At 36.6% G+C, this 26,927-nt stretch overlaps 4 protein-coding genes and 1 long non-coding RNA gene across 5 annotated transcripts; 3 read left to right on the top strand and 2 right to left on the bottom strand.

The window, feature by feature from the left end:
* Positions 1-1,257: 1,257 nt before the first annotated feature.
* Positions 1,258-4,186, top strand: LOC135438034 (short-chain dehydrogenase/reductase family 16C member 6). Its single transcript, XM_064696156.1, has 7 exons — positions 1,258-1,733; positions 3,048-3,203; positions 3,260-3,436; positions 3,493-3,565; positions 3,629-3,806; positions 3,869-3,994; positions 4,065-4,186. Exons 1-7 carry the CDS (start codon positions 1,473-1,475, stop codon positions 4,150-4,152), a joined length of 1,059 nt encoding a protein of 352 aa, XP_064552226.1. The 5' UTR covers positions 1,258-1,472; the 3' UTR covers positions 4,153-4,186.
* A 4,050-nt stretch (positions 4,187-8,236) lies between these two features.
* Positions 8,237-10,337, top strand: LOC135438035 (17-beta-hydroxysteroid dehydrogenase 13). Its single transcript, XM_064696157.1, has 6 exons — positions 8,237-8,497; positions 9,063-9,218; positions 9,272-9,448; positions 9,519-9,591; positions 9,652-9,958; positions 10,020-10,337. Exons 1-6 carry the CDS (start codon positions 8,330-8,332, stop codon positions 10,102-10,104), a joined length of 966 nt encoding a protein of 321 aa, XP_064552227.1. The 5' UTR covers positions 8,237-8,329; the 3' UTR covers positions 10,105-10,337.
* A 3,531-nt stretch (positions 10,338-13,868) lies between these two features.
* LOC135438040 (uncharacterized) lies at positions 13,869-14,376 on the bottom strand. Its single transcript, XR_010437802.1, has 3 exons — positions 14,279-14,376; positions 14,073-14,191; positions 13,869-14,009 (listed from the first exon to the last, which is right to left on the bottom strand). It is a non-coding gene; the product is annotated as an uncharacterized LOC135438040 (long non-coding RNA).
* A 514-nt stretch (positions 14,377-14,890) lies between these two features.
* Positions 14,891-21,394, top strand: lmd (lame duck). The gene is made up of 4 exons (XM_064696161.1): positions 14,891-16,393; positions 17,042-17,203; positions 18,030-18,567; positions 21,378-21,394. Exons 1-4 carry the CDS (start codon positions 14,891-14,893, stop codon positions 21,392-21,394), a joined length of 2,220 nt encoding a protein of 739 aa, XP_064552231.1.
* A 2,018-nt stretch (positions 21,395-23,412) lies between these two features.
* LOC135438033 (uncharacterized) lies at positions 23,413-26,277 on the bottom strand. The gene is made up of 4 exons (XM_064696154.1): positions 25,728-26,277; positions 25,590-25,658; positions 24,411-24,533; positions 23,413-24,346 (listed from the first exon to the last, which is right to left on the bottom strand). Exons 1-4 carry the CDS (start codon positions 25,902-25,904, stop codon positions 23,789-23,791), a joined length of 927 nt encoding a protein of 308 aa, XP_064552224.1. The 5' UTR covers positions 25,905-26,277; the 3' UTR covers positions 23,413-23,788.
* Between the last annotated feature and the right edge of the window lie 650 nt (positions 26,278-26,927).

The following is a 26,927-nucleotide window of genomic DNA, read 5'->3' as shown; positions in this document are numbered from 1 at the left end:
CAGAGGGTGTTATAATTATATCATATAATGTATAGCTAATATAAGGAGGCGTCGTCTATGACCCCATTAAAGGAATATAATCTTTTTGTTGCCATAGAAACGATCGGTGGAAAATTTAATTGTTAAAAACAGTTTTGTTGTGGCCTGTATCTTAACTAAACTAAGCCCGATAGCTTACCTAAGCTAAAGGCTTTATTATTATACTTACATATGAGTAAAGTCCATCTACTGTATTATATAGCTCTTATAGAAAGAATTTATAAACAATCGAGAATGTATACAAACGTGTTCGTTTTTATACCCTGTATCAAATAAAATGGGTAGACAAAATGTTCAATAACGTTGTTCGTAATCAGGACGAGGAGGTATGTCGATTTATCTCTATCTGGGAAATACCAAAATTTAGACACGAATCATTTTAAGCGATATCTCGTCCCATTTCCAAAAGATGGTTGGATATAAATATAAAGACTTGGTTTTTTAAGCATAGCCGTAATAAGAGCTAGATACACCAAATTTGGTATATTGACACAGGCAGAAAAAACAGCGCAAGAATTCAAATTGGGCTATATTAAAATTTAACTTGTCATAAATACTTACTTTACGTGTATGTAAGTTGTCATGGAATAGTGAAAAATAATTAAGATTCATGGTATTATGATTTTGACGGCTTTCTATTTTTAAGTTCGAGAGCTGCTATTTAAAGGCTTCCTACCTGCTTGGAATAACAAATGAGCGAGTGAATTCAACAAAAGCTCAAAGTTTCACTCAAAATTAAAAAAATTGAGATACATTTTTGTGTAACACCCTGTATCCATAAATAAGTGAACATAGGTAAGGTAGTACAACAAAGTAAATTAATTTAGAGCTTGGTAGCAATCGGCAGTCTTGTCTTCTTTTAATTTATATTTGAGCATTTTAGAGATTGAGACATTGAAATTATATGCGATTGGTTATTGTATGTGTAGTTTATGACAAATGTTTTATGCAGGGTGTTTTATAGTCGAACATTATGGACATGTAATATTTTACATGTTTGGTAACATACATAAGTCAATTGTTTATAAAGTCAAGACATCAGGTGAAACTGCCTACACATTCATACTTCATTGTAAGCTACTGAATTCCACTCAAAGCTCAGGCACCTAATCCACCGCCATTGGAAGCATTGGGAGAGGTGCGCCGACAGCGACAGCTACAGCAACGATCTCTACTCATTTTTGCAGTCGCTTGATACAAAACAAGATAACTCGACGACAACGATACAAGTTGGCAGAGAGCGATCTCCAGTTCTCATAGAAAGAGTACGAAAAGCTGTGCGCGCAGTTTTAGTTTTGTTTGATATCGGTTGGTTAACGCACGTGTGATTTCATTACGGAAACCGCTTTTAAAAAACGTACATATATACACACTTAAATAAAGTTAACGTACTTATTGTTAAATAACAATATTTTTGATGCAACTGTGTTAACATGGTGGAAACGGCTACAACAACAACTATCACGCGTACGTCGTCCAGTGCGTCGCCGAGCAACGTTGGGCCACCGGCCACGCCCACTGCAGCGCTGGTGCATCGCAACGACGAGACAACTCGCGGCATATACAATCTAAAAATTATTGTTTTTTTATTGTTACTGCCTTTTGTGTTATTTGCTGTGCTTCTTAAACATCTCTTGGACTACCTTTTCGCTCTGGGACATAAGGAAAAAGACGTGAGCGGAAAGGTAGCACTGGTAAGGCCAGGCGGGCACTTGATTGTAATTTGCTGACGATATTATTATATTTTTTGTAAATTCTCAGTTCGTTTGACTCAGGCGTATATATGTCAAACATACATACATATGTATGTAATTGAGTTAATATAAACATGCAATACATAAATTGTAACGTCACGCAGTTTTCTTCTTCGGTTTTCCACTCTTCACATCTAGTCCACCGAATGGGTGCGGCTCGGTTGCGGTTGCGTCGCTTACCCAGCATTTTTTTTTACTCAAACAAATATTTTCGCCTGGCTTTCCAAAAATAGTCAACTGGTTATGTACATACATACAATATGTATATAAATGATGTATTTCCCTTGTTTGGTTGCCAATGTTAGTTGTTTTTTTTAAATCAAATGAATAGCCGCCGCCATTTTAATGTATTTGCATATATATGAATGAATATGTACAAATACATGCATACATATTTATATAATTAAACGGGTTTCAATGTCAATTGACAGTTACGGCAAGGTCAAGACGGCTGCCAAAACTGACGTATAGATACGTTTGGGAACGCTACGCCTTAAGAAGTTGCCCAACATCTTATACATATATGGATTGTTTTTATTAGAATTCCGTTCGAAAGCTGTAGGTGGGTCGGACGTAATACAAGCATGCGTCATTAAAGCGCAGTCTGTTCTATACTCTGCCAATCACTTATACATATACTAGCCATAAAAAACAGGTTTACTTTGTAAAAAAGGTTATAAACTTCACTTTTGTTTTCATTTTATAAAAAGCAAATTTATGACGTTATGCTTCGCTCCGTCCGGCAACAAAAATGAAAACAAAGATTAAAAGATTAATATCCAATGAAGATACAAGATAAAGAATATCATACAAGCGTGTATTGTAAGCTTTTTGTTTTGTAACAATCGCGCTTTAGTGGTAGAACGTCAGACCTCGACACATATATACACGCTTTTAAAAATACTCACAAATTTCTTACTTCTTTGTCTGACTTAAGTATATATACTACATATCTATATAGATCAAGTAGTCAATTGCAGGCCAGCTAACGGGTCACGTTATTTTAATTACGGGCAAGAGCTAGTCAACTATTGTAAATACGCCGCATGTTTAAATCAAACATAATCAGTTTTTGGATGCATGTTTATACATACATATTTACATGAGCAGCCTATTGTTTGCAAATAAAGCCAATTAAATGGGTCTAGTTTTTATAATGAGTAGTTTACGGCGTTCATACTGTTCATTTGACGAACATACATGTATGCATGGATGAGAAAATGGACGCACTTTCATATATGTTCTACTTTCAAGGTGACAGGCGGTGGGAGTGGCTTGGGTCGCGAAATTTGTCTGGAGCTGGCAAGAAGGGGATGCAAGGTAGCTGTCGTTGATGTCAATTCTAAAGGCTGCTATGAGACAGTGGAGTTGCTATCTAAAATTCCTCGGTGTATGGCAAAGGCCTATAAGGTAAGCAAGTGGTATATGTAAGTGCTGGTATAATGTTAATGCTCCTTGTACAATAGAACGATGTTTCCTCGCCACGTGAACTACAGTTGATGGCTGTTAGAGTGGAAAAGGAGCTGGGGCCCGTCGAAATTCTGGTGAACAATGCCTCCCTGATGCCAATGACATCGACGCCGCATCTGAAAAGCGATGAAATCGACACTATTTTGCAGCTTAACCTCGGCTCCTATATAATGGTATGTAATAGGCTTCCACAATTACTTTATTAATTTTAATTGAATGCGGATTTTAGACAACAAAAGAGTTTTTACCAAAGATGATTACGCGTAAATCAGGTCACTTGGTGGCAGTTAATGCATTGGCAGGTCTGTGCTATTGGCCTTTCAATGAATAATTTTATTTATTCGGATTTTATATCCCGCAAATAGGACTGGTACCGCTTCCTGGCGCGGGAATCTATACGGCAACAAAGTATGGCATTATGGGCTTCATGGAAGCACTTCGTGCGGAGCTACGCCTTTCGGACTGTGACTATGTGCGTACAACAGTCGCCAATACTTACTTAATGAGGACCAGCGGAGATTTGCCGTTGCTAAGCGATGCGGGGTAGACTTCAATGTTATTTAATTCAGCAAAGCTGTTTGGTTAATTATTCGAAATTTTTACAGAATATCGAAAAGTTATCCCGGACTTTCTACGCCCTATGTGGCAGAGAAAATCGTTAAAGGCGTGCTATTAAATGAGCGTATGATCTACGTGCCAAAAATATTTGCACTTAGTGTATGGCTTTTCAGGTAAAGTCAACATAATTGAAACGAGATTTTCATATGAGATCTTCTATTTCTGTAAACTTTTCTTCATCAGATTATTGCCGACTAAATGGCAGGATTATATGCTGCTACGATTTTATAATTTCGATGCGCGCAGCGCGCACTTATTTTATTGGAAATAAACCTATAACATCTAGGGTAATGGTATTTAACTAATGCATTGCAGTTAAAGACAGATATCCTAGACCAAATTTTAAATGTAAGCATTGAAGAGTATTTATTTATATAAAGCGAAAATGAGTAATTTGATTTTTTGATTTTTTTTTAACCTATTTCAAAGTCTGCTTTCAGTGATTATTTTTCTAAGAGTTTCCTGAAGTGTAAGTGTAAGTATAAGTGCATTGTCCTAGAGGGCGCGACATGTATGACTTTGTATGACTTCTTTACACAGCATATATGACAGATTATCAAAAGCAAATTTTAATAAGCGAAGGACCTTTATATGGCGCTAAGGCGCATTAACAAAAGTAAGAGTTGAGATTCCCTACACCAGCTCCCGCGAGCTGCGCACTTTAGTCTCAATATATCCTCAGTTGTATTGAAATTTTATTTGAAGTTACTTCTGTATTTATTGCCTGGTCGATATTAAATGAAAAGGTCTTTTGTATAACATTAAAATACGAAAGGAATGCGGATAGACGGACATGTCTAGATCGACTCGGTATTTGATGCTTATCAAAAATGCATACTTCCTTATTGAGATCGGAGGTGATTAATTCTGACTGTACATACATTTGTATATTAATATGCTCATACATTTTTGGGAGCTATAATTCTAACATGATTAGAGTACCAGTATGGTTTTGATATGATTAGTAAGTACCATTTTACCTAAGCTATGTTTATGAAAAAGCAGACAGCAGTGGTTGTATTTACCGAAATACTGTTCCACCGAGTGTATCTTGAAGACCCGGATTACTATACATAAGCAATATAAGCAGCATCTCAGAAACAAATTCTAATTTCAGTTATGACATTTGGTACAGCACGGAAAGACCCCCAGCACCTGACAAGACAAGAACATGTACACACATAGCCACATGCGTACATAAAACACCCATCTCCGTCACTGCACAGCGCATGCGTAGCTGCTTTGTTCCATAAATAAAAGGGACTAATTACTTATGTGCTAGGGTTACAATTACAGTTGCATTGTCGATCAGGGCCATGCATGAAAACCGTCGAGTGTTTTATAGCTGCATTTATGTGCTCTTGCCCCCGCGAAGTTGTCTTTTCATAACATCGATTTCATGCTGCGCCTATGTACATTTATATAGATGTATATCCAAACATTGTTTGATTTGCACTGTTCCTGAGTTTTGTTTATTGTTTTGTTAGTGGTTGTCATTTTCCCCAACTTGCTTCGGTGCTAAGCTCTCGATCAGTGCCCTTCTAGGGCTACAAGCAGTGCATCACATGTGCGCTGGAGCGCAGCTACGTGAGCCAAGAAGTTGTCTGCTTGCCGCTCCATGTGGTCTAGCACTCCGCCCAGGGTCTTTGATGTTTTCTATGTTGTACTATAAGAAATACATAATAGTATTCATTTATATGCCTTGTACCCATAGAATGGAACAATGAGTTAAAATATCTATGCAGATATATGGAATAAGTAATTTCTACCTTTCAAAAACTATATTTATATATTAATGATCAGCAATCACAGCGAAATCGGCTCTTATATCTTAGAGACTCAACGAATTGAATACATCAATTAAAATATTAATATACCCATTTTTTATAACTTCATATGCTATTTTAAATATATTAAAAACATTTGCAAAGATGACAAATTTGTTTAGTTCAAATAAACCGAAATGTTTAAAAATTGCATTTGATGATATATTCGTACTCTAGTCGTTTATTCCATAAATTGATTTTTATATTTATCAAACATTATTCCTGTTGCGCTTGCAATATTCATCGACTCTCTTCAAAACGTCAACTCAAAATAGAATATTATGATCTTTTTATGCGACCGTCAATGGCATGTCTGAGTTTTGTGAACTCTAAAAAGCGCGCTCTTAAAATAGGCAGCATGTATGGAGCACGGCAGCCAATGTAAAAATCAATTTTGGCCCCATACTGCGGTTGCATTACACATATTTTGTATACACGTTCTAAATATAAAATGTGCAAGGTGGGACATGATAGGGAAAAATAGAATTATAATTTTTTTTAACAAATAATGAAAACATTATTTAATATAAATTTTTTGGTAATAATTGTAATAATAAATTTTACTATACGAAAAAATTGTTATGGTTGTGGGAGTTCGTTCCTTGACATCTCGAAAACTTCAAACTGTTGAAAAAAATTTGACAAATTTTATATAAAACCCTAATATAAACAAAACTAGCAGTGATTACTCAGCCTTGCCCAGCTGAAAAGAAATAGTTTTGATCATACGAGTGTGTAATTTTCTTCGGAGGATAAGTAAGCAACCAATCTATATGAAACCGAACATTTTCGTTTCGATCTTTGAACCGTGTATAAATATGTTAATAAACATTATTCACGCCTTCCTGTCAAAGTCAAAGCTAAAGATAAATAAAAAAGGCAATCCTTAGCAAACAGCCTGAACAGGAGCTGTGCCAGCTGTGTTTCGAATATCCTTGCAACAAGCCACACATTTTAAACTGTTAAATTATGACGTGCAACTGTCAGTTCAAGTACCGCTGCTGGTGCTGCGTGAGAAAATGTTATCGTTGTAACCAAACGGATGCATTTGCATTGCTCTGTGCATGTTGTAAGTGTGCTGCAGTAGCATTCATCTATAGCTACCTAGTAGCTGCCGTTGTACTGTCCTGACGTCGGTATCAGGTTGCTAAGTACTTTTTTTATATTTTTTGTATGCGCATTGTGCACCCAGCTAATTTATTTACTTTTGGCTTTGTTTAACGATTACTTCAGCTTTTTTTTTTAAATTAAAACATGTGTTAAATTATCCTGAGTTGTGCTGCGCGGCAAAAGAGCGTTTCACAGGACATTATACTCCTGTCTCATTGGGTACTGTGCGACATTGTAACTTCCCGTGATCTGTTTCAGCACTTTAAATTGGTGTTGACAGCCATGCTGAGAAATTGTCTTACCCTTTACACATTTTTGGTTTTCTGAGTGCTCTATATACATATGAAAAATAAAAAGTAATTAACATTAGCGTTTCTAAGCACTCCTGCTTGACACTTTTCATTTCAAGTAACATCTGTTTCTGAGCTATTTCGTTAGCCGTGGGAAACTTTGGAGGTTACAATTAACTATGCTTATTTGATAATACTTTAATCGAAGGTAATTCAAATCCTTGCTCATCTTTTAATTGTAGTAAAAGTAAAATATGAGCGCCGCCTTATATAGCACTTTGTTGTTCATATATTCCTATGTACTTTACATAGCCATTAATTGTCATAAAAATAAGGAGACATTCTCCAAACTAATTGACTTGGTTTTGAAAATCTAAATGACAAAAATGTTATCTAACAATCATAAAAATAGTATATTAAGAGCCAAAAATACGGGCACTTAGAGTTTTGATTAAAAATTGAATTGAATCAAATAAGCCTTTACAAGCAAATGCAGCGGTGACATTTACGCACAAATGCGTTAAAAATTTTTCATTTGCGGTGAACTTGAAATGTGAGGGTCAGAAAGGCAGCTGTTGCACTTGAAAACATCTCAAGTGCTCTGTGTTCGGATAAATTATTATGACAACCAAGTGTACAACACAATTGTGTTTATGCTGATGCTAGAGCACCTCAGAAATGTTGTTCCACGAAGACAGCCGCATGTACTGATATGCAGGCAAAAAATATAAAATGTTATTTTGATGAAAAAAAAAATAAGTAAAAGCAGCTGAAGCACTTGCACTCGCATAAACACATACTATACATGCCGAAACACCACGGAGAAAGCTGCGCACTTTATCAAGCCGCTAACTTCTATAATTTTTTTTCTGATCCTGATCGTGTTCGTCTTTCTTAACGTGAGAAACTATAAGATATAGGCACACAGCCTTGCAATGAACTATACGTTTCTGTACTAGTTGCATGTACTATTTATATACATACAAGCATATATATTATTGTTATTGCATTTTAGACTCAACGAATAAGTCCGGCTTGTAATGAATGCAATTAAAATATTGCATCGATCTAAAAGCAGTTTAAGCTTTAAACTATCTTACCTAGTTTGTTAAGCTGCTCAGGTGTTTTTAGCATCGCTCTCGTAAACAGTGTAAAAAGTCGCAAAGTGCACACATAGCTACGCGGAGCTATTTAGTCTTAAAAAATATCTTGCTCTTAAATCATGTCTCTACATAGCGCTCTGATAAAACTGCAGGCTGCAGTGGCCTTGTTGGTCCTTCTTTGCGCCACTCCACTGCTGCTTCTGGCAGCTTTGGTGGCCAAAATCTGTGAAAGTTTCTATACATTCATTGTTCAGTCCAAAACAAGTGTTAAAGGCGAGGTGGCTTTGGTATGTAGTTATCGAGAATTTTAAAGAATTTAAATTACATTGTAAAAATAATAGTGCTTTAGTTAAGTGCCAGACTGGGGGACACCCTAATCAAACAGTCTTACAATACTGTGTTATCCAATCGAGTTTTATTGTTGTGTTTAACTGTCTAAAAAAGAACGGCTGAAAATGGAATCTGATAGTTTTCATTGAAAAAAATAGTTATCGTGTTTTTTTTTTAATATTCTAAAAACGACGACTGACGGACATGAATACTGCGACTCAGGTCGGCGTCAAGATACAAAGATATATTCTATTGGTTCCTTCTGCCTGTTATATAGACTTTCCAAACTGCTTTTAAAATATATTTTTAAATTTATTCCTTTTTATACCCCTTAAACCATATTTGAATTGAATACATGGTAAATAAAGTTCACTGGTCAGATACAGATTTCCGCCGCTAGCTTCATGTCGCACTTGAGCAAGCATTAGCAAATTGCCTTTTAATAACAATAATTATTTGAGTAACTGGTTTTTACTTTCATATATATAAATATGTACATGATTTCAATGATTGCATGTATAGGTAACTGGAGGTGCTCACGGACTTGGGCGTGCTATGTCCCTTGAACTGGCTAAAATGGGTTGTCACATGGCCATAGTTGATATTGATTTACAAGGCGCCGAAGAAACTGTTAAACAAATCAGTGAGACTTTTACAGTGAAAGCCAAGGCGTATAAGGTAGGTTAAAATAAATGTGTTAGTTTAAATATTAATTTTACGACCGACCCAAGGTGAATGTCGCCAATTACACCGAGCTTAATAATCTGAAATCGAATATCGTCAACGATCTTGGACCAGTTACGATTCTTGTTAACAATGCAGGTATTCTTTTGCTAAATAATTCTGTGGAGCCTGATCCAAACGATGTTCAGCGTATGATTGATGTAAACTTAACATCCCATTTTTGGGTAAGCCTATATTTACGAAGCAACATGTAGCATATGTCATGCATTAACTTGTTTTTAAATTCCCCACTAGACTAAAAGTGTATTTTTACCCACCATGAAACTACTGCGCAAAGGGCACATTGTCACTATAAGCTCTCTTAGTAGTAAGTTTAAATTGTCTGTGTATTCAGGGAAACATATTATTACTTTTTTATTCATTACAGGTATCTTTTCTCTACCCTACAATAGCCCTTATAGTGCCTCTAAGTCTGGGGTCAGCGGGCATATGAAGGCACTTCGCTTGGAGTTAGCTTTTGAAAGGCAGCACAATATTCATGTCTGCACGGTAATGCCTTCGTTCCTCCAGACCAATGATGAGATCACAGAGATTGCGAAAAATGTACGCTTTAATGATTTTTATCCACTAATCAGTGGACCTGCCGCCGCCCGTCGCATTGTCCAAGGGATGCTTCGTGGCGAGCGCGAAATAATTCTCCCAGGGATTGCTTCTATAATGTATCGTGCTCTAGCGTAAGTTTATATTCTGTAGCATGTTATATTTATACATACATTTTAATCTTATCTTTCGCAGTCTTTTACCGGTCAGCTGGCAGGATAATTTATTTCTATTGATTGCTAATAAACAAATTCACCAGTTTTATAAACTGCGAATCTGAACGCATCAAAAACATAATGTTTGGTGGAAGCTTACTTTCGTTCTTAAGTAATGAAAAAAAGATATTTGGATATTTCGATATTTCGGTTTTAAATTTTATGAACTTATTGTTATTTGCCAGCCCACTGTAATTTGGGGTATACTTACAAACAATCAAATATTTGATTAATAAACTTTATAGCTTGCTGTTTAATTGTAAGAATAAGTAAAAGTAAAATTATGTTTTCGCTGCCACTCATCTGTAATGTTATGAAGCCAAAGCTATTTTCTTTTCGTACAGCCACATTTATACCTCTCTTTCCATTGTTATACGAGTATACATCCGCTTTGCATTTTGTGTCTTTATGCTAGCAGAAATAATGATACAGATTAAGAACAAGTAAGAACACTCTACTCTGAAGTATCCGACTAGGAGATACCCTGATTCCGCGCCGATCTACCTTTACAACATTCTATATTTCTTCTATTCAAATATCCTATATAGACATAGGTCAAGGTTTGGCTCTATGTGTATGGTTTGGCCTCTACATCAAATTGGCTTCGAAGTCTCTACATAAGAAATTAATGAATACTTGTTTCAGCGTCATCGTAAATCTGGCAACATTATTCTTGATAAAAATTGATGTGAAAATGGTACCCTCAAATATCCTAAATAGGCGTGGGTCATAATTTCTCTAATAATTTCGCCCGCAACAGTGATACATTTTGTTACCGTCTGAACGCTATCAAACTCAATTTTAAAGATCTCTAAGAGAATTTAGTTTATACGTACCACGGGCAATGCCGCGACATACCCGCTAGTGTATGTATATAATTATTTATGTTTATAATCATCGACGTGACTCACTGAACGCCTCATTGGCAGGCTGATTGAAACTCAAATGTGGTGGTGTCAGCGCGTCAGTTTGTGTGTCTTTGTCTTTAACGCGCACTTTTTAATTTAAAAGGGCTTCGAACAAACAAGGGACTTACGTTCCTGATTATCGACCGATCCCCCACTGGTAGACATTTGAATATAATTTTTTGACTAAGTCGTAAATATTTAGCTGTTGATGCGTGGGAAGTTTGTAACCCTTTGCGCCTAGGAGCAAGCTGTGCCGACTTATCTGTTAATATTCAAAGCTAGAAACAACCATAAAGTATGTAATTCTGTGCATTTTGATTCAATGATGCATCCTCTTTTGCAAAAGATTTTTTTTTAGGCAAAACTGTGGTTGCTAAAAGAAACCAAATCTATTATTTTCTTAACACATAAATAACATGTGCACCTAATTTTATGTGCACACATTGCGTTCAGTATTGAGTTTTCTACTAACGTACGGGTAGCAAAAAGGCATCGCTTATAAAATAACATTAATTAACTTAACTGCTTCAGTTTAAGGGCAGCATGGTTGGTACAATGATCATAAAACGAAAATAATAAAATTGTTTTGGGGGCGTGTATGTATCGTTTGGCTGCTCCTAATATCGTTTTTATTCTGTCAGACCAAAAAATGTTTATAAATACAGTCAATTTGCTGTCAACTTTTGAACTAGTCACACATGTTCTAGCTCGAGTAGTTGTAAAAATGTCAAGAAGTCAAAGTCCTAGTATATTATATTATGTGCAAGCAGGACAGAGTGACAGAATGACACTTTTTCAGCGCTAACAAAAATTTTTTAAAATGGAAAATATAATTGTGCACAAACAAATCACGGACAAATAAAGCAACTATAGCTGCGACCATGACATGCATGTCAGCGCAATCATTTGACATTTTGACAGCTATATCCCTGTGTGTATTCGTGTAAGGGTCTGGTTAAGTTCAAGTCGTAGGTCAGATTACAACTATAATTTCGCAGACATTTATTTCGATATGAAGAGAGTTCAAGAAGTTGGAGTTCTAGTTCTAAGGGATGACTGTGTTGGTGATGCGTCAAGTAGGCGGCAAAAAAAAATAAATTATGTTTAACGATAAACATGCTAGACGAGTCGACTGTGTGTGTTTAGGTGTTGATATCTTTAATATGAGAGAAAGGCCGACAGAGCACTCTTACTTATTATTTATACAATTGTACATATGTAAATTAAATTTATAATTATTTATTATCTGTGCAAAGGGTATCTTTAGTCGAGTTCTTTTGACAAAAACCATTATTCAAACGTGGGCACACTTTATTGTATACCCTACCCATACTTGAACAAAGAGAGAATATAACGGTGGTTAAGCAGCAAATGTTAAAATTAATAAATTTACACTTAAGCTTTAGTTTTAATATAAATTTAAATAGGAAATAAAATAACACACAATACCCATTAAAAATTCTTGATCTGCTTACGATGCACATTTGCCTAAATTCTAAATTTGGTGGCTTTATTTCATATATTCTGCGAGTTCTGATAAAAAAATCGGGAACAGACAGACCAATATGCCTTCAGTGAAATGCATACTTATGCTAATTAATCATATACATATGTATATATTTTTGAAATCAAAGATTTATTTTTTTCTGTCTGATATACACATATACACAACGGTGTTATACCCGTTACAGGTTAAACGAATAACTGCAACAAATAGTTAAAATAAATAATTGGAATTTAATATTTTTCAGCGGAAATAGTTAGGTTTTTTCTCAATAAACGCAAACATCATCGCGCGTCATTGTCTAAAAGAAGAAACAGTTCTTATTGGGTTGCCAAACATGAAATACTCTTCACATATCACCAATATTAGATTTATTTCGAAACTTATACATTTACAGTTGTTTCTATGATGAGGCTATGATGCCAAGATCTATCTTATATGTTAATAGAAGAATTGTTAAGTTTTATTAAGATGGTTATAAAACTGAAACAGACAGACGGACATGGGTGTACTAGCTGAGATCGTAGGATTGATTAAAAATACATACACTTTATAGGATTGGCAATGTCGTTTTCAACCCTCTGCAAGGGTATAAAAATAAAATAATATCATTAGTGTTCACCTTAGCCCCATCTTTCGCACAAGAAGTTCAAACTGCTGGTTCGCAGCGACGTCAAAATGTCCACTAATTTTAACAATGATGTAAGTTGTCGCACTTTGGGGGAAACAGAACAAGCAAGTCCGTGGAAATGCCTACAGTTTGGTTTTGGGCATGTGCCAATATTTTTTTCGCGAACTCTGGTCTGTCGAGCGTATAGCATTGGTATCCCATGAGCATGCATATAAATGACAAATATTCAAGTGGTTATATGTTGAGTGTTAAGCGTTTCTGAATGGACTTAATGCGAACTAGTGGGGCAAACAGCTGTTATTGGCCGCAGAGCGTGCGCCAAAATGCGTTGTTTGCCAAAACATAAATTTCAATTAAATAGAATGGGTTGTACTAATACAAGTTCACGTGTATGTATTGACAGATTTGGATATGCAGAGGCTATACTAGCACTGTTAGATATCGGAACTACCTAGCCCACAGTCACGTTGCCAGATTTTATAATAATAAAAGTCTATTGAATGAATAGAAAATTGGTTAGCTTAAAGATTCTTAATAGAATAAAAAATGAAACAAATTGCAGATTGCAAAAATAGTGCGGAAAATTAATTTTTGTATCGCAAATTAAAAACACATTGTCAGGCCGTTCGCTTAGCTGGATAAAGAACTAAAAATAGCAAAAGAAAAAAAAGTATCGTAAAGTTATGCATATGTATGCATACACTTGCAGCAGCAGTTGCATCTGAAGTGAAGAGGAGAAGCCGCATGCACTTGAGGCCAGGGACAGGCCAAAGTGATCAGCATCAACACTCTTTCCGATTGCCATGAGTCTGTGTCTGTGTCTGTGCATTTTTGCCTCATGCCGCAGATGAAATAGTTGTTTGGAAATGAGTTGCCTTAATAAATTTAGCTCATAGTCTCACTGTATTTTTTATGCTCTGTCGGTGCCTGGAGAGACAAAATATTATGTAGCAATAAAAAATAGTGCTAAAGCATTCGACAAGCGCTCACCGTCTATCTGCTGCACTCCGGCGGGGGCGAGGAATTGGAACCTAAAACAGACTGGCACCATGTGTGCCTGGGCCAAGACCGTTGCAGTGGTTCGCTGAAAAAAGGTCCCCGGTCACGCGCTCAGTTGGAAATGTAAATATAAATGCACACAGTTTAGAGTAATCCTCTACATTACTTGTTGTTTTTCGTTAGTAATGAATATTTACGTTTTATGCACATATGCAACAATCCAGCAAATTTCCTATCCGCTCAGAACTATACGACGCACAATTTCTTTATACTCGTGTGCTGATCAGGGAGCATCACGCCGGGAATAAAGGAAAGAAGAGGAAATAACGAAAAGTATTGCAGCAGAAGCAGACGCACATGTTCTTATAAAGGAGAAAATCCAAGAGTATTATAAATACAACTACCACCGATCATTACAGGGTGTCGCAGCGGCAGAGTCGGGAGCAGAGCCCCAGCTCAGGACCTATGTTTCGTTCCGGGCATTTAAATATCGTGCAGCCACTGAACTGCGGGTTATTGTCAGACACAACGCGGTGGCGTGAACATCACAAGAAATACAAATCAGTACAATATTATTGAAATAGAACACTTTAGCGTTTGTGTGCGTGCGTGCGTTTGTGTTGCTGTGTTTCGGGATTTCCCATGTTCGTCGTCGAATTTGGCAATTGGCCGAGCCATTGAGACAGACAGTTTTTTCATGAAAAGTGTGGCGTTTCGTAAATGTGCGTAATTTGCCGGTAGTGCTAATGTGACAGCGACTGAACCTGTTGATACATCTATATACATTTAAAATTCAAATGTCTTCCACAATGAAGTCACAGCAGCTTCCTCTGACCATTCCTACCCACTGCGCAGATATGTTCGGTAAAAATAAAGCGACGTTAAATAAGACATTCAATGAAAACGGTTGCTACGATGCTTTTATGTCGCCACCATTAAGTGCTAGTATCAGAAATGAACAAGATGTCTTTCAGGCGCCAAAAGTAAATTTCTCTGGGAGCGTAAACAATACCAATTTTACATGCGCCGAATTGCAGTTTCCGGACTTCTCGCACCCTTCCTTCACCAGCGACACGCCTAATTCGGCTTTTAGTGACTACAATAACTACACAGGGCCTGAACAGGATAGGGATGATATTGTGTGTGCTTCCTCAGATCAAAGAGGCATGCCCTATCAGCAGGGTCAATACACCCAGCTAAACCGTGAAGACGTCTTTCGCTTTGAGCCGGAGGATATTGCTCGACTAACAAGCGACAGCGGGAGCGCATATGCCGAGTTCGATGGGTTAATGCAGGTGCCACAAACCCCATATACACCTTGCAGTGCGCAAATCACTCAATTAGGGGTCCTGCCAACACAGGTGGAGCCAGCTGAATCACTTAATCAGGATACAGATTATTTTAACTATGACGAAGTTAATTGCCAGTCAAAAAATCAATCACCGTGCTCTTCGCCACATTTAGATGCCTGGTTGAACTTCAACATCTGTGAATTATCTTCGTCAGAGGCAGCTCAAGAATCGTCACCAAAATTATGCAACATTTACGAGCAACAGCTGTCGCAAGTGAAAGTAGAGCAAACGCAAAAGAAGTTGCCGTCAATGAACTCAACTTTCGGTACACCAAAGTGCACACCCATGTGCAATAATTATGACGACTACTCCAATCTGTACAACAGTGCGGAGACAATACAAAGTGTTATATATGACTATTCAAATGAATTTGCGACCGACAATTTTCAAAATAATATTGCACAAAATAATATTGAGAAACCAAACCGTGAACACAAAGTTATTTGGACAATTGATGAACTGGATGAACTGAACGCCGCGCTAATCCTTGACGAGCAGCAGCCACAACATCAGTTGAGCTCAGCATCAGTAGTTGACAGGGCTAATTTTTCAGGAGAACATTTTCCAGTTTCAAGAGTTGAAACGTCAAACGCTAATGACCAACTGCTAGCCGCTGGCGGCAGCGATGACGACGACGATGACAAGGAGGAGGATGACATAGACGAGGTGTTTGCCACGCCAGCCGAGAGCGAAAGGAGGCTCAACTACTCAGACTTAGTGGACGTTGAGACTGAGCAGCCCGTTTCGCTTATCTGCCGCTGGACTGCTTGCAATATGGAGTTCGGCCACCAGCATGTTTTTGTGGAGCACATCGAAAAGTGTCACGTCGATGTCCGCAAGGGAGAAGACTTCTCTTGTTTCTGGTTGAACTGCCCAAGACGGTACAAGCCGTTCAATGCGCGCTACAAGCTCCTCATACACATGCGAGTGCATAGCGGTGAGAAGCCCAATAAGTGTCCGGTGAGTTGACAATTTGAAATTGGCTCTGTTAAATACAGAATACTCGATTTCTTTCAATACAATTATTGAGAGTTGCTTTTTGCTGAAAAACTGTTGTCTCGTTTGTAGACTAATTATATAAATATTGTTGTTTGCATTAATAGACTGTCAATGACAAAAAAAAAAAAAAAAAACAAATCTAGTTTGACAGTATGCCATAGGTGCGTTATATTTTTCCTAAGCGAGTTTTTATTTATCACAGAGTCAGTATAAACATCGTTAAGCAAGCAAGGCATCTGACACAGATGCTGCGTGCCCTTTTTAAGCCACTTGAAATAGAACCGTCAATGACAATCATAACATTGCTGCATGTTTGGTTGTCTGCGATTCTCTTTCAAATGGATATTTTGTTGAACTCTTGACTAAAAAAGATTCTGTGCCGGGACTATCAACATCCAACACACCAACACACAGTGGCTGGATGCAAGCCAATTAGAATAGATATGCCAAACATTTCAGTTTTTGTCATACCTATGCCCCCTGAGTTGCGAAAATTTGCTTTCTAGCAGCAGGGTGCTCTGTCTGATATATGCGTGCCAAGAGTTCGCAATTTCCTGCGCCTAGTAATAGATGCATTCAATAATGCAATTTTATCACTTTTCATTACAGTTTCCGGGATGCAATAAAGCATTTTCACGTTTGGAAAATTTGAAAATTCATCAACGCTCGCACACAGGCGAGCGGCCTTATGGCTGTCAATATAAAGGTTGCCTCAAAGCGTTCAGCAATAGCTCGGATCGTGCGAAACATCAAAGAACACACTACGATACGGTAAGTATTCGACTCTCTGGATGTTTTTGTATGTTTATATGGCGGTGTGTGCGTATGCTGTACAAGCAATTTGCTCCTCGTGTCAAAGGAAATTGAAGAGCCCGTGGCATTGGTCGCCTAGCCGTCGCAGCTCAATTTAAACGCAGCTTAAAGTTTAAGTCATGCTGCAGTGTTTAAGCTTACGCACGCGGGAAAATATAGCGGCACGACAACTAAGAGTTCTGTTTTCCAAAAATGTGAGTTGCTTCTCAGGGGAAGCTGCTGCGACTGTCGCCGCTGCTGTTGCCTCCATGACATGTGCACATTTGCCTGATTGATTTATAGTTTTTACGTGTATTTGTGTTGTGCCCAACGAAAATAGCAGCGTCAGTAGCAATAGGCCCAGTATTCACGACAAAGAAATATAACGTCATAGCCAACATGAGAGGCACGGCAAAGCTCACTGACGTTTCAAATGCCGGCAGAGAAATTGAATAAACTAAACGTGTTACACCAAGGCTTAAGCTGCTTTCATGTTCCATGCAATGAGTGGCAGCCAATCTGACCCACACAATTTTGATCGCGAGAAACATGTTTGTATGCTTTTGGTTGCCCTTATTCCTGCTCTGTGGCAACACTCTTGACACTGCCAGAATAAACAACATTGCGATTTTGAAGCATTTCACATAGAAAATATATCAATTGGCTAGTTGCTTCGCTCGGTGGGTGCTGAAGGGTTAGCATTTGGTTCCTTTTTAACACAATTGCAAAATTAATTGATTGATGATTAGTTGGATTTGAAAAAAAATAATATGACGTTCCTGTAACTATGTTCTCTACTCAACAGAAGCCATATGCTTGTCAGCTGCCGGGTTGCACCAAGCGTTACACGGACCCCTCAAGCCTTCGCAAGCATGTAAAGAATCACGGACTAATGCGCCGCAAATCTGCCAGTGGATCGCTTACTCCATCTAGCAAAAAGGCGGCCAAGACACGCCGTAACTCGGAATCGGCTGTATCCTTGAGGGAACCGTTGGGTTCAGGTGAGCAACGTCCGCAGCGCAGCAGTAGCTGCAGTGAGGCATCGCATCTGTTGCAAAATGACGTACACAATAAGGACATACTTATACAAAGGTTAACGGAAATAGTATCAACTCCGCCTACCGAAAACCGCAACCCCTGCAGTAATGACAATGTTGCATCTAATAACAATTCAATCAAATTTAATGAGTTGTCAAATTGCATTGTCATTGCTGAGCAAAGCCAATCTGGGACGACACCAACCACAGTAGCTGGCCGTGAAAGCCAGGCAAATAGATACAATACCGCAGTTGAAACTGCAGCAGCGACAACAAATGACGGCTTCAGCTATTATGGTAGCAAAGGTATAGAAGGCGAAAGTGTAAACATATACGCTGCGATGGAAAGGAATACAATGAGCACTTGCAGCATTAACAGCAATAATTACATAGCCAACAACTATGACTGCTGCAACAACGAAAATATTAATAAATTTAACGATATTGAACAATTGCTAAGTTCTACAACGGTATCTAGCGAACTGCAAAATGTTGGGACTGTTTTTAATGCAGGTGCAAATAAATGTCAATTGAATGAATTCGTATCATTTGAATATGTGCGAAAGTACCTAACGGATGCGTTTGAGCCCAGTGCAAAGAGGCCGAAGAGCCCAGTTACAAATTTTCAAGAGAATATTCCGATTCTAAATGATTTTGAAAATTATGATATTCAGTTTATTTGAGTATTTTATCTTTAAGTGAGATTGTTTGTCAAATATTTATATTTTACCCGAAGATCTCAGCCGTATTAAGTAAGTGGTCAAGTTTGTCAATTGTGGAAAACAATGTGTTACCCTTTTGTATTTGTATATAGACAATTATTTTTTTTAGTTTTAGGAACTGTAAGCTGAATCGTGTTTATGTACGCTTGATATGCTTGTATATGTTTATGTAAAGCTAGTCGAGTTGACGAACAATAAGATTTGGCCTAAGTTAGGCCAAAGAAATAAGGACTTGCATAAAGTTCTTAAATTTTACTTACTTCAGTGATTAAAAAGTCTTCCCAACGAAAATTAGCATTAAAATAATGAATATATTTCTAAGATATATACAAAGATTGTACTTCTTAGTTCTCAATAGAATTAAAAAAACACACTTTTATTTTACAAAAATTTGCAAGTAAATATATATAGAAATCAAATTTACATAGTAATACGCCATAAATTACTGCAATGAAGCTCCCAAAAAATTATGGAATCTAAATAAATAATTTGCTCTGAAAGAAATTATCTAAATGTGTAGCACTTCGCATAAAATGCCAGTGCTTTCTTTTATTTTGCAAAAAAAAGGAAAGGCTGCAATATAGTTTGTCCGCCTTACTCTCACTCCGTTCGTCTGTACACCTGTATGAACACGTATGGGGGAAAAGAAAAAAAGCAGCACAGAATCACAATGCATTTAGTGATCAGTTTGCGTCGTATATACTTGTACACATACACATGTGTGTTTTTGGAAGTTTGGAGTTGGATGCAGTCAAGTCGAGCACAGTTAGTAGATCACTCTTACTAGTTCACTAATTGCTTTGCTTTGGTATTGGCACCGACAGCGTGTAGGTAATGGGTAAGTATTTCAATAACAAAGGTAGAAAATATTGTTTCTACACTACATCCTGTTAAAAAGCTACGCTTCCTGTTCTGTTCAGAGCTTTAATATTAATAGCCATTTATGCTTATGAAAGAGAATAAAGCCATGCTCCAAAATTGCTTTCGCCTGCACCCACATTCATGCCTTCTGACGCTCCCGCTTAACTCCATACTGCTACTCTGTTTTCGTTGTACGACAATAATACTAAATATGCTTAGGGACGTTTTGGGGGGAATAATGAGCCTCACCATGCATTTAAAAGCGTTCCGAGTGTTTCAGTTAATTTGCAGACCGAGACTGGTCTTCATTACCAACCACTCACACATGGAAACACACGTCCACACACAAACACACACTGCAGAACAAACAACAAAATGTAAAGCAATTAAAAGCAGTGCTGGACAACATGCAGCGAAAAACGAAAATATCCATAAAACATGGACAGCAGCCCAAATTTGACCTTTCGCGTTTCATATAACGGACTGCCTGCTGCGGCTACAAGTGGCCCACGATTTTGTTTTTGAGGTTAAAGCGCAAAAATTGGAAGCAAGTGTGCATCATAATACTCCATGGGGTTAAATATTTACGAACACGCACTATCCCGTTTGGGACTCTCAATGCATACGCTTCAGGTAATATATTTTTATGAAGATGACACTGCGCTGCGCTAAATGCTTCCAACTGCTAACCAACCCTTAAAACAAATATTAGTTTATCATCGAATTTTTAATATAGAACATTTATGTACATATAACATGTGTAATGTAAAAAAAAAATATGGCAATAATTGTTGAATATGTGTAAAAATATTAAATGTAAAAATGTGTATATTTATTCTAATGTTTTTTTTTTTTTAATTAAAAAGAGGAGAGATCGGATTTCTTCGCCATGCCGAAGATTAAATACTCTCTCAAAACTAATCAGCTAGCTTCATAGAATCGGGCAGACGGACATGTAATTACAGCTCCAAATGCTTTTAACTGAGTTAAATATCTCTTTCAGTGTGTTACAGTTTTAGTGGCGAAATTAAAATACCCTCTAGAATGATATAAAGAGGTAGTGCATGGTTGGATAGCTGGACTCAGCTAAAATGTGGCGAAATTAAAATACCCTCTAGAATGATATAAAGAGGTAGTGCATGGTTGGGTAGCTGGACTCAGCTAAAATGTGAGTACATTTCATCCCTCCCACGGAGGTCACAAACAAGAGCGCGTCGCTTAGTTTTTCATATATATGGCTCCTCGTCGTTCCCTGAGAAAGGGTTGGCCACCGGCCGCCCAGCAAAACTGACATCAGGCCAGTATCCGGATTTTGTCTGCGTTTGGCGCTTTCGTTAGCAATTATGCAAATAGGGAGATTGCCGCACGATGATATGTTGAAATTCCATGCATTTACAATTTTCTAATCAATGAATTTTAATTTATGTCTCTGCTCCCAGTTGTTGTACATTTTCGAATGCTTCTCGCGCATAGTTGCAAATTTTTGTAAATGGTTAAGTTTTTAATGTGTAACAGTCATTTGACTTTTTACAGAGACATCCAATGGCTGAAGGATATATTTTTCGATTAAGAACTGTTGTTTCAATAATAAATCTCAACAGAAAATGTACCTTAAAATGAGTTTCTGCTTTGGTGTCTGTTTATGAAAATTATTATAGATTTGTATATACCTAGAACCGGCGAGGATGGGAGCACTAGGACAACGAAAAACACGTATCGGATCTGTAATTAAGTTTACGTTGACATCGCGATTTTTCAGTTGTGTTAAAATTCATAAAATTTCCAGCATCATCAATATTCATCGCGAATCCAAACAATTTAACAATATTGGCGTCCTCTTTTAATTTGTCTAGCAGTTGCGTCACGTTTTAATTCTTAATTAAATAAATGATTTCCATTGACGACATTAAATATTGGCACAAGGGAAATATTCAAATAATATCCGTATCCGCCAACATTTTATTTTCCGTCATACAGTAAATTTCTTGTGCATCGCAAAAGTTATGGAAATCGGCAATAGTACTTATATATTCAAGCACATATGTATATTCCGGCACTTAAGTAAAGTTACTATTTTTTTTTTGCATACATCAGACTTGTAGAACAAAAAGTTGTTCCTTGAGCGTAATTAGAAGGCTTACTGGACTGAATTGTTGCTAGCATCGTGCTTAAAATGCTCTTTTGGCGTTAAATTTATGACAACCGCACATGTTCGTTGCTGTCGCACTCAAAGGCAACAACAGACGCATTAACTATAGCAACAGCAGCCAAAACTAAACCAACGGCGGCATAAGTGGTAACAAAGCCACCCACTCCTTAGAAACTTTCCAAGAATGTGTGGCCTCTTTTAGGAAGCAGCTGCGTCATTAAAAGATTTTCAAAATTATTGCACTCTACCTGCCTTGGCGGTAGCCACATCTTTTCGATACCCGGGCGTAAGGTGCATACGAGACAACTTCCCTGGTAGGCACTTATACGGCGAGTAAAACACATCCTTAATTTGGGTTTGTCTCTACCCCATCACTAGGCGGAATATTAATTGTTGGTCATTTGTGCACTCTCTACTTGTAAGCTTTGCTTTTTTTTTTAATTATTTGTAAAAACAAACAAACAATCCTGTTTTATCTTTGATCTAGCGTCTTTCTAAGATGCAAATAAAAATCTTGGATATGATTGTGTCATCAAATCCCAATTTATAGTTTTAATGAGGACTAAAATACTTAGTTCAATCGTACAACCGTTATTTTCTATCAATATCATTAAAATAATTGCAATATAAGAGAATCGCAACCTTTACTGTTTATGTTGCTTGGTGAAAACAATTAAAGTTGGTGCCTTTTTTTCAATTGATAATGAAATGCAATTAGAAAGTCTGTAGCATGCAATCTTACAAACAGTGCAAACCACTCGAAAAGGAAAAATGGGAAAATTGATGGTGCTAAATGTAACAATAGCAGTAATTTACACAATTTCCTCTTTTATTCGCATTCCCTGAACGATTTTGCCTTGCACGGCAACGTAAAGCCATCATTGAGCCTGCATAATAAAGCACGGAGTCTGTAATTAAAGTTTGTCGAAGCCTGGCGAATGCACTGTTGACGACGCCAGCAGCAGCATCACAAAGCATCATCAGAAAATCAATCCCCGCATCACGACACCGCCACAGTGGAAAATAGAATTCAATTAACGCGCTTAAATTAAACTGCCACTTCCGGTATTGATGACGTTTTAATCTGAGCCTGCATTGGGCAGACAAGAGAAAATTTTGCGGTCCGGTCATCCAGTTTTGCCGATCCAACAAGTGACTGTTGCTGACATCAACGGCGTCGTATCGCCTTTTGCTTGACACTTTGGATGCTGACGTTGTTTACTTAAAGCCAGGCTTGGGCTAGCCACGCAATTTTTTAATTTATTGCAACTTAAGTTGGACGGGTCCAATCGTCAGTCTTGACTGTGTGTCGTATCCTTCGTTTATTTCCCTTGATGCGTAGCTTTGTATTTAATTTACATCACACACATATAATATTGGCTGTACCAATACCTTCACCAACTCCGAGAATAGTTCAAATTGAATCGTTAAATAATTTTATTAATGAAATTACATTTCAGTCATAAACTGTTCATTAATAAATTGTTGAAAGCCTTATATATTTACATATTAAGAAATGCATTTATATTGAGCTGCGCCAACACAAAGAGCCCTATCAGTTGCTTTTGTGTACTTTGCGAGTGCCATCAGTTGTCAGTCATTTACTCAGTAGCTGTAGCTGGGGATTTGCTTAACAGGTGGTTAGTACAATTAATTAAATTAGTAAAAGAAAAACTTGGGCTTTAGTCAGTAGCGTGCAACTACCAAGTGTTTAAAGGGACACTTTGGCGTAATTATTCAATGCACATCTTACGAGCTGTCGCTTTTAGACTGTGACCACAGAAGTTCTAAATAGTTAGAGATCTCTTTCTTCTTTCTCCGGCAAGCCGCGCGCTGTCGTTCCAAATTCATTTGAATATTTTAGTATTGCTTTCTTAGTTAGTATTGGGTGTTGTTGGTCTGCATTTTCAAGGAAACTTGCTGGCGCCTGAAAAATTTTGCCTACAAATTTATTTATTGGTACATCGATGCGCTTGCTCAAGGTGAATGGCGAAGCTTTCGTACTGCCAGTCGTCAAACATAGATCACAAGTCTTAGCTTTTATTAATGTCATGTTGCCAAATACCCTATGGCGCAATTTACCTTCCGGTCGGCATTGTTTAAAGGCGAAAGCAATGATTGAATATATCTCTTCGGCGATAGTTGAACGAATGGGAGTGAAAAAACCGCGGCAGATAGGACATTTTTCAGTACGAATGCGGCACTCGAGACAAAGCACATGTCCATTCTGGCACTGCATAACTGGAGGTGTTATAATAGAATTGCACACAGGACATTCTATAGCTTTCAGAATACTGTCTACAATAATGACCAGCCGTTTCAGACTGGTTGGCATGGGTACGCAGCTGATGCTCTGTAAAATACAATAATAAATATGAAATTAGTTTTATGCTGGTGACCACTATTGCAGTTCTTACGTTCTCGTCGCAGTCGAATTCATAGTCGCTATTCCAACACAAAATTGTAACGTGATCTCTTTGGCTTTTAACAATTTGGGAAACTTCGGCTATCCTCATACCAAGAATATCTACACCGTTAACCTGAAAATTACAAATTTCAAAGAAATGTAATACTTTAAAATAAGTTGTACCTACTTAGGATAAGATCCTATAAATGCCGTTATTTTCTGTACCTATAGTATATTTCTCTAGAATCTAAATATTTATTTATTAATTACTAATTACTAATTAAGGGTTGCACATGTGTGACATACAATTTTGATTAATGAAATACTTATAAATCAGTCGTTAGGTTGAACTGCTTCTCGCTGGACTTCGTTGTGTACATATTTACGTAAAGCAGTTGCACTGCTTAATTTCTGTTGAACATGTGTCTCTGTTAACGTACAGTAAACTGTAACGGCTGTTATGTGCACTTTGTGTACATTGAAATTTAATAAACACTAGACTTTTTAGACAAATTTTTGTCTAGATGTCTTGTGTTTAATAATAATAATAAAAATTGTATAATAATAATAATAATAATAATAATAATAATAATAATAATAATAATAATAATAATAATAATAATAATAATAATAATAATAATAATAATAATAATAATAATAATAATAATAATAATAATAATAATAATAATAATAATAATAATAATAATAATAATAATAATAATAATAATAATAATAATAATAATAATAATAATAATAATAATAATAATAATAATAATAATAATAACAATAATAATAATAATAATAATAATAATAATAATAATAACAATAACAATAACAATAATAATAATAATAATGATAATAATAATAATAATAATAATAATAATAATAATAATAATAATAATAATAATAATAATAATAATAATAATAATAATAATAATAATAATAATAATAATAATAATAATAATAATAATAATAATAATAATAATAATAATAATAATAATAATAATAATAATAATAATAATAATAATAATAATAATAATAATAATAATAATAATAATAATAATAATAATAATAATAATAATAATAATAATAATAATAATAATAATAATAATAATAATAATAATAATAATAATGACAATTCAATCATTAGTCGACTAGACAATAAATCCTAACATTAAGCGTAACTGACCTTTAAAATGCAATCACCGGCCTTTAGGCCACGGAGCGAGGCAGGTGTGCCCGCGGCCACCTCACAAACCTGGACCAAGCAAATAAAATTAGTGAATATACTTTAAAAAAAATTTTAAAGAGGGTAATAATTTTATACCCAAGGATATGGGTCCCACTTGCTGCGCGTCAAACAAAATCCATAATCCTCAATCTTAGGTGCGGCACGTGGTATTGTTAAGAGACGCACGGATGACTCTTGATCTTGACGGTACCTTTCGGTATGACTGGCATTAATTGCGTTTTTGCCATTTGCATTTAAGTTGCGCGCTTGCATTAGGCACGTATACTCTATTCAACTCTGTCAGAACTTAGCCGAAAGTTTTAATATTTTGTGTTTTGTATTTTGAACAACACGAGCCGCGGAGCATCGAAATAGATACGTGTTTACCGCGTGCTCATAATAAACATACTGCCTCAGAGTTTTTACTCCAAACGCTCGATTCGCACTCGGCCTTTACTTTGTTTGGCTCTCGGTCTCTCTGTGTAGTCGCTACGCTGGTTAACGCTCGCAGCATCCACAGTTGCTCATCACCGTGTATTTATTTTGGAGATTTTTGTAAAATACCCGTTCATATGAGGTTAAGATCGGCTTAGGGTAATCGTATAGAGCATCCGCAGGCGTGAACTGCCACCATGAAAATTACTGAAGCCATTAGTACAGAAAATATATAAGCTTTTAGCGAGTGCTTGAATAAAAATTAATATAGTCCCCGTAATATTTGCACAGTTGGTTTGAGTTATATCAGGTGCCGGATATTGCTGTTGTGAATGTGATAAAAAATACATAGTTTTATAATACTTTTATAAATGTTACTTTATCAGATATATATTTTAACTCTGCAATATCCATTCTGCTATAAATGGATTACGCGTCTATCCGATCCTGTACGTTTTTTACTTTCTCTGAAGTGGCACAGCCGAGTTAAAGAACGACTTAGATAAAGAACAATTTATTATGAAAACACAGTTTTCTGCCATTGACTTTTAATTAGCTACGCAGTTGAAGTACTTAGTTGGTTCTTTGCGAATCAGGTTATGTTAAACATTAAAATTGCCAATTATCGTACCGCACACGTAGCAAGCTCCCGAAAACGTTAATGTTTTGATTGAAGCTTTTAATTTGTGTTTCATTTAAATTTGTTTAACTCAATAACGAAATTCAGAGCCAAATGGCAGCAGATGTTGCGTACTGCCTGACATTGTTGCTCAGCAACTACCTGTGAAGCTTGTAGCATAAAATTTAATGTTTTCAATTGGCTTGGTCACAACCACAATTGGTTTTTATTAATCAGAAGGC

The sequence above is a fragment of the Drosophila montana genome, unplaced genomic scaffold, assembly GCF_035044405.1.
Source record: "Drosophila montana isolate Dmon_TW-CO22-7 unplaced genomic scaffold, ASM3504440v1 contig_3835_1, whole genome shotgun sequence".
Classification (NCBI taxonomy): domain Eukaryota; kingdom Metazoa; phylum Arthropoda; class Insecta; order Diptera; family Drosophilidae; genus Drosophila; species Drosophila montana.
This window is presented reverse-complemented; position numbering and strand designations above follow the sequence as displayed.

Bases quoted from the DNA above. Each gene is read 5' to 3' on its own strand.
- LOC135438034 (XM_064696156.1), top strand. From the start codon at position 1,473: ATGGTGGAAACGGCTACAACAACAACTATCACGCGTACGTCGTCCAGT. The intron at 1,734-3,047 runs GTAAGGCCAGGC...TCTACTTTCAAG, and splicing joins TGAGCGGAAAGGTAGCACTG to GTGACAGGCGGTGGGAGTGG. The intron at 3,807-3,868 runs GTAGACTTCAAT...AAATTTTTACAG, and splicing joins CCGTTGCTAAGCGATGCGGG to AATATCGAAAAGTTATCCCG.
- LOC135438035 (XM_064696157.1), top strand. From the start codon at position 8,330: ATGTCTCTACATAGCGCTCTGATAAAACTGCAGGCTGCAGTGGCCTTG. The intron at 9,219-9,271 runs GTAGGTTAAAAT...GACCGACCCAAG, and splicing joins TGAAAGCCAAGGCGTATAAG to GTGAATGTCGCCAATTACAC. The intron at 9,592-9,651 runs GTAAGTTTAAAT...TATTCATTACAG, and splicing joins CACTATAAGCTCTCTTAGTA to GTATCTTTTCTCTACCCTAC.
- lmd (XM_064696161.1), top strand. From the start codon at position 14,891: ATGAAGTCACAGCAGCTTCCTCTGACCATTCCTACCCACTGCGCAGAT. The intron at 16,394-17,041 runs GTGAGTTGACAA...TTTTCATTACAG, and splicing joins AGAAGCCCAATAAGTGTCCG to TTTCCGGGATGCAATAAAGC. The intron at 17,204-18,029 runs GTAAGTATTCGA...TCTACTCAACAG, and splicing joins AAAGAACACACTACGATACG to AAGCCATATGCTTGTCAGCT.
- LOC135438033 (XM_064696154.1), bottom strand. From the start codon at position 25,904: ATGCAAGCGCGCAACTTAAATGCAAATGGCAAAAACGCAATTAATGCC. The intron at 25,659-25,727 runs GTATAAAATTAT...TGCTTGGTCCAG, and splicing joins AGTGGGACCCATATCCTTGG to GTTTGTGAGGTGGCCGCGGG. The intron at 24,347-24,410 runs GTAAGAACTGCA...TGTATTTTACAG, and splicing joins AATTCGACTGCGACGAGAAC to AGCATCAGCTGCGTACCCAT.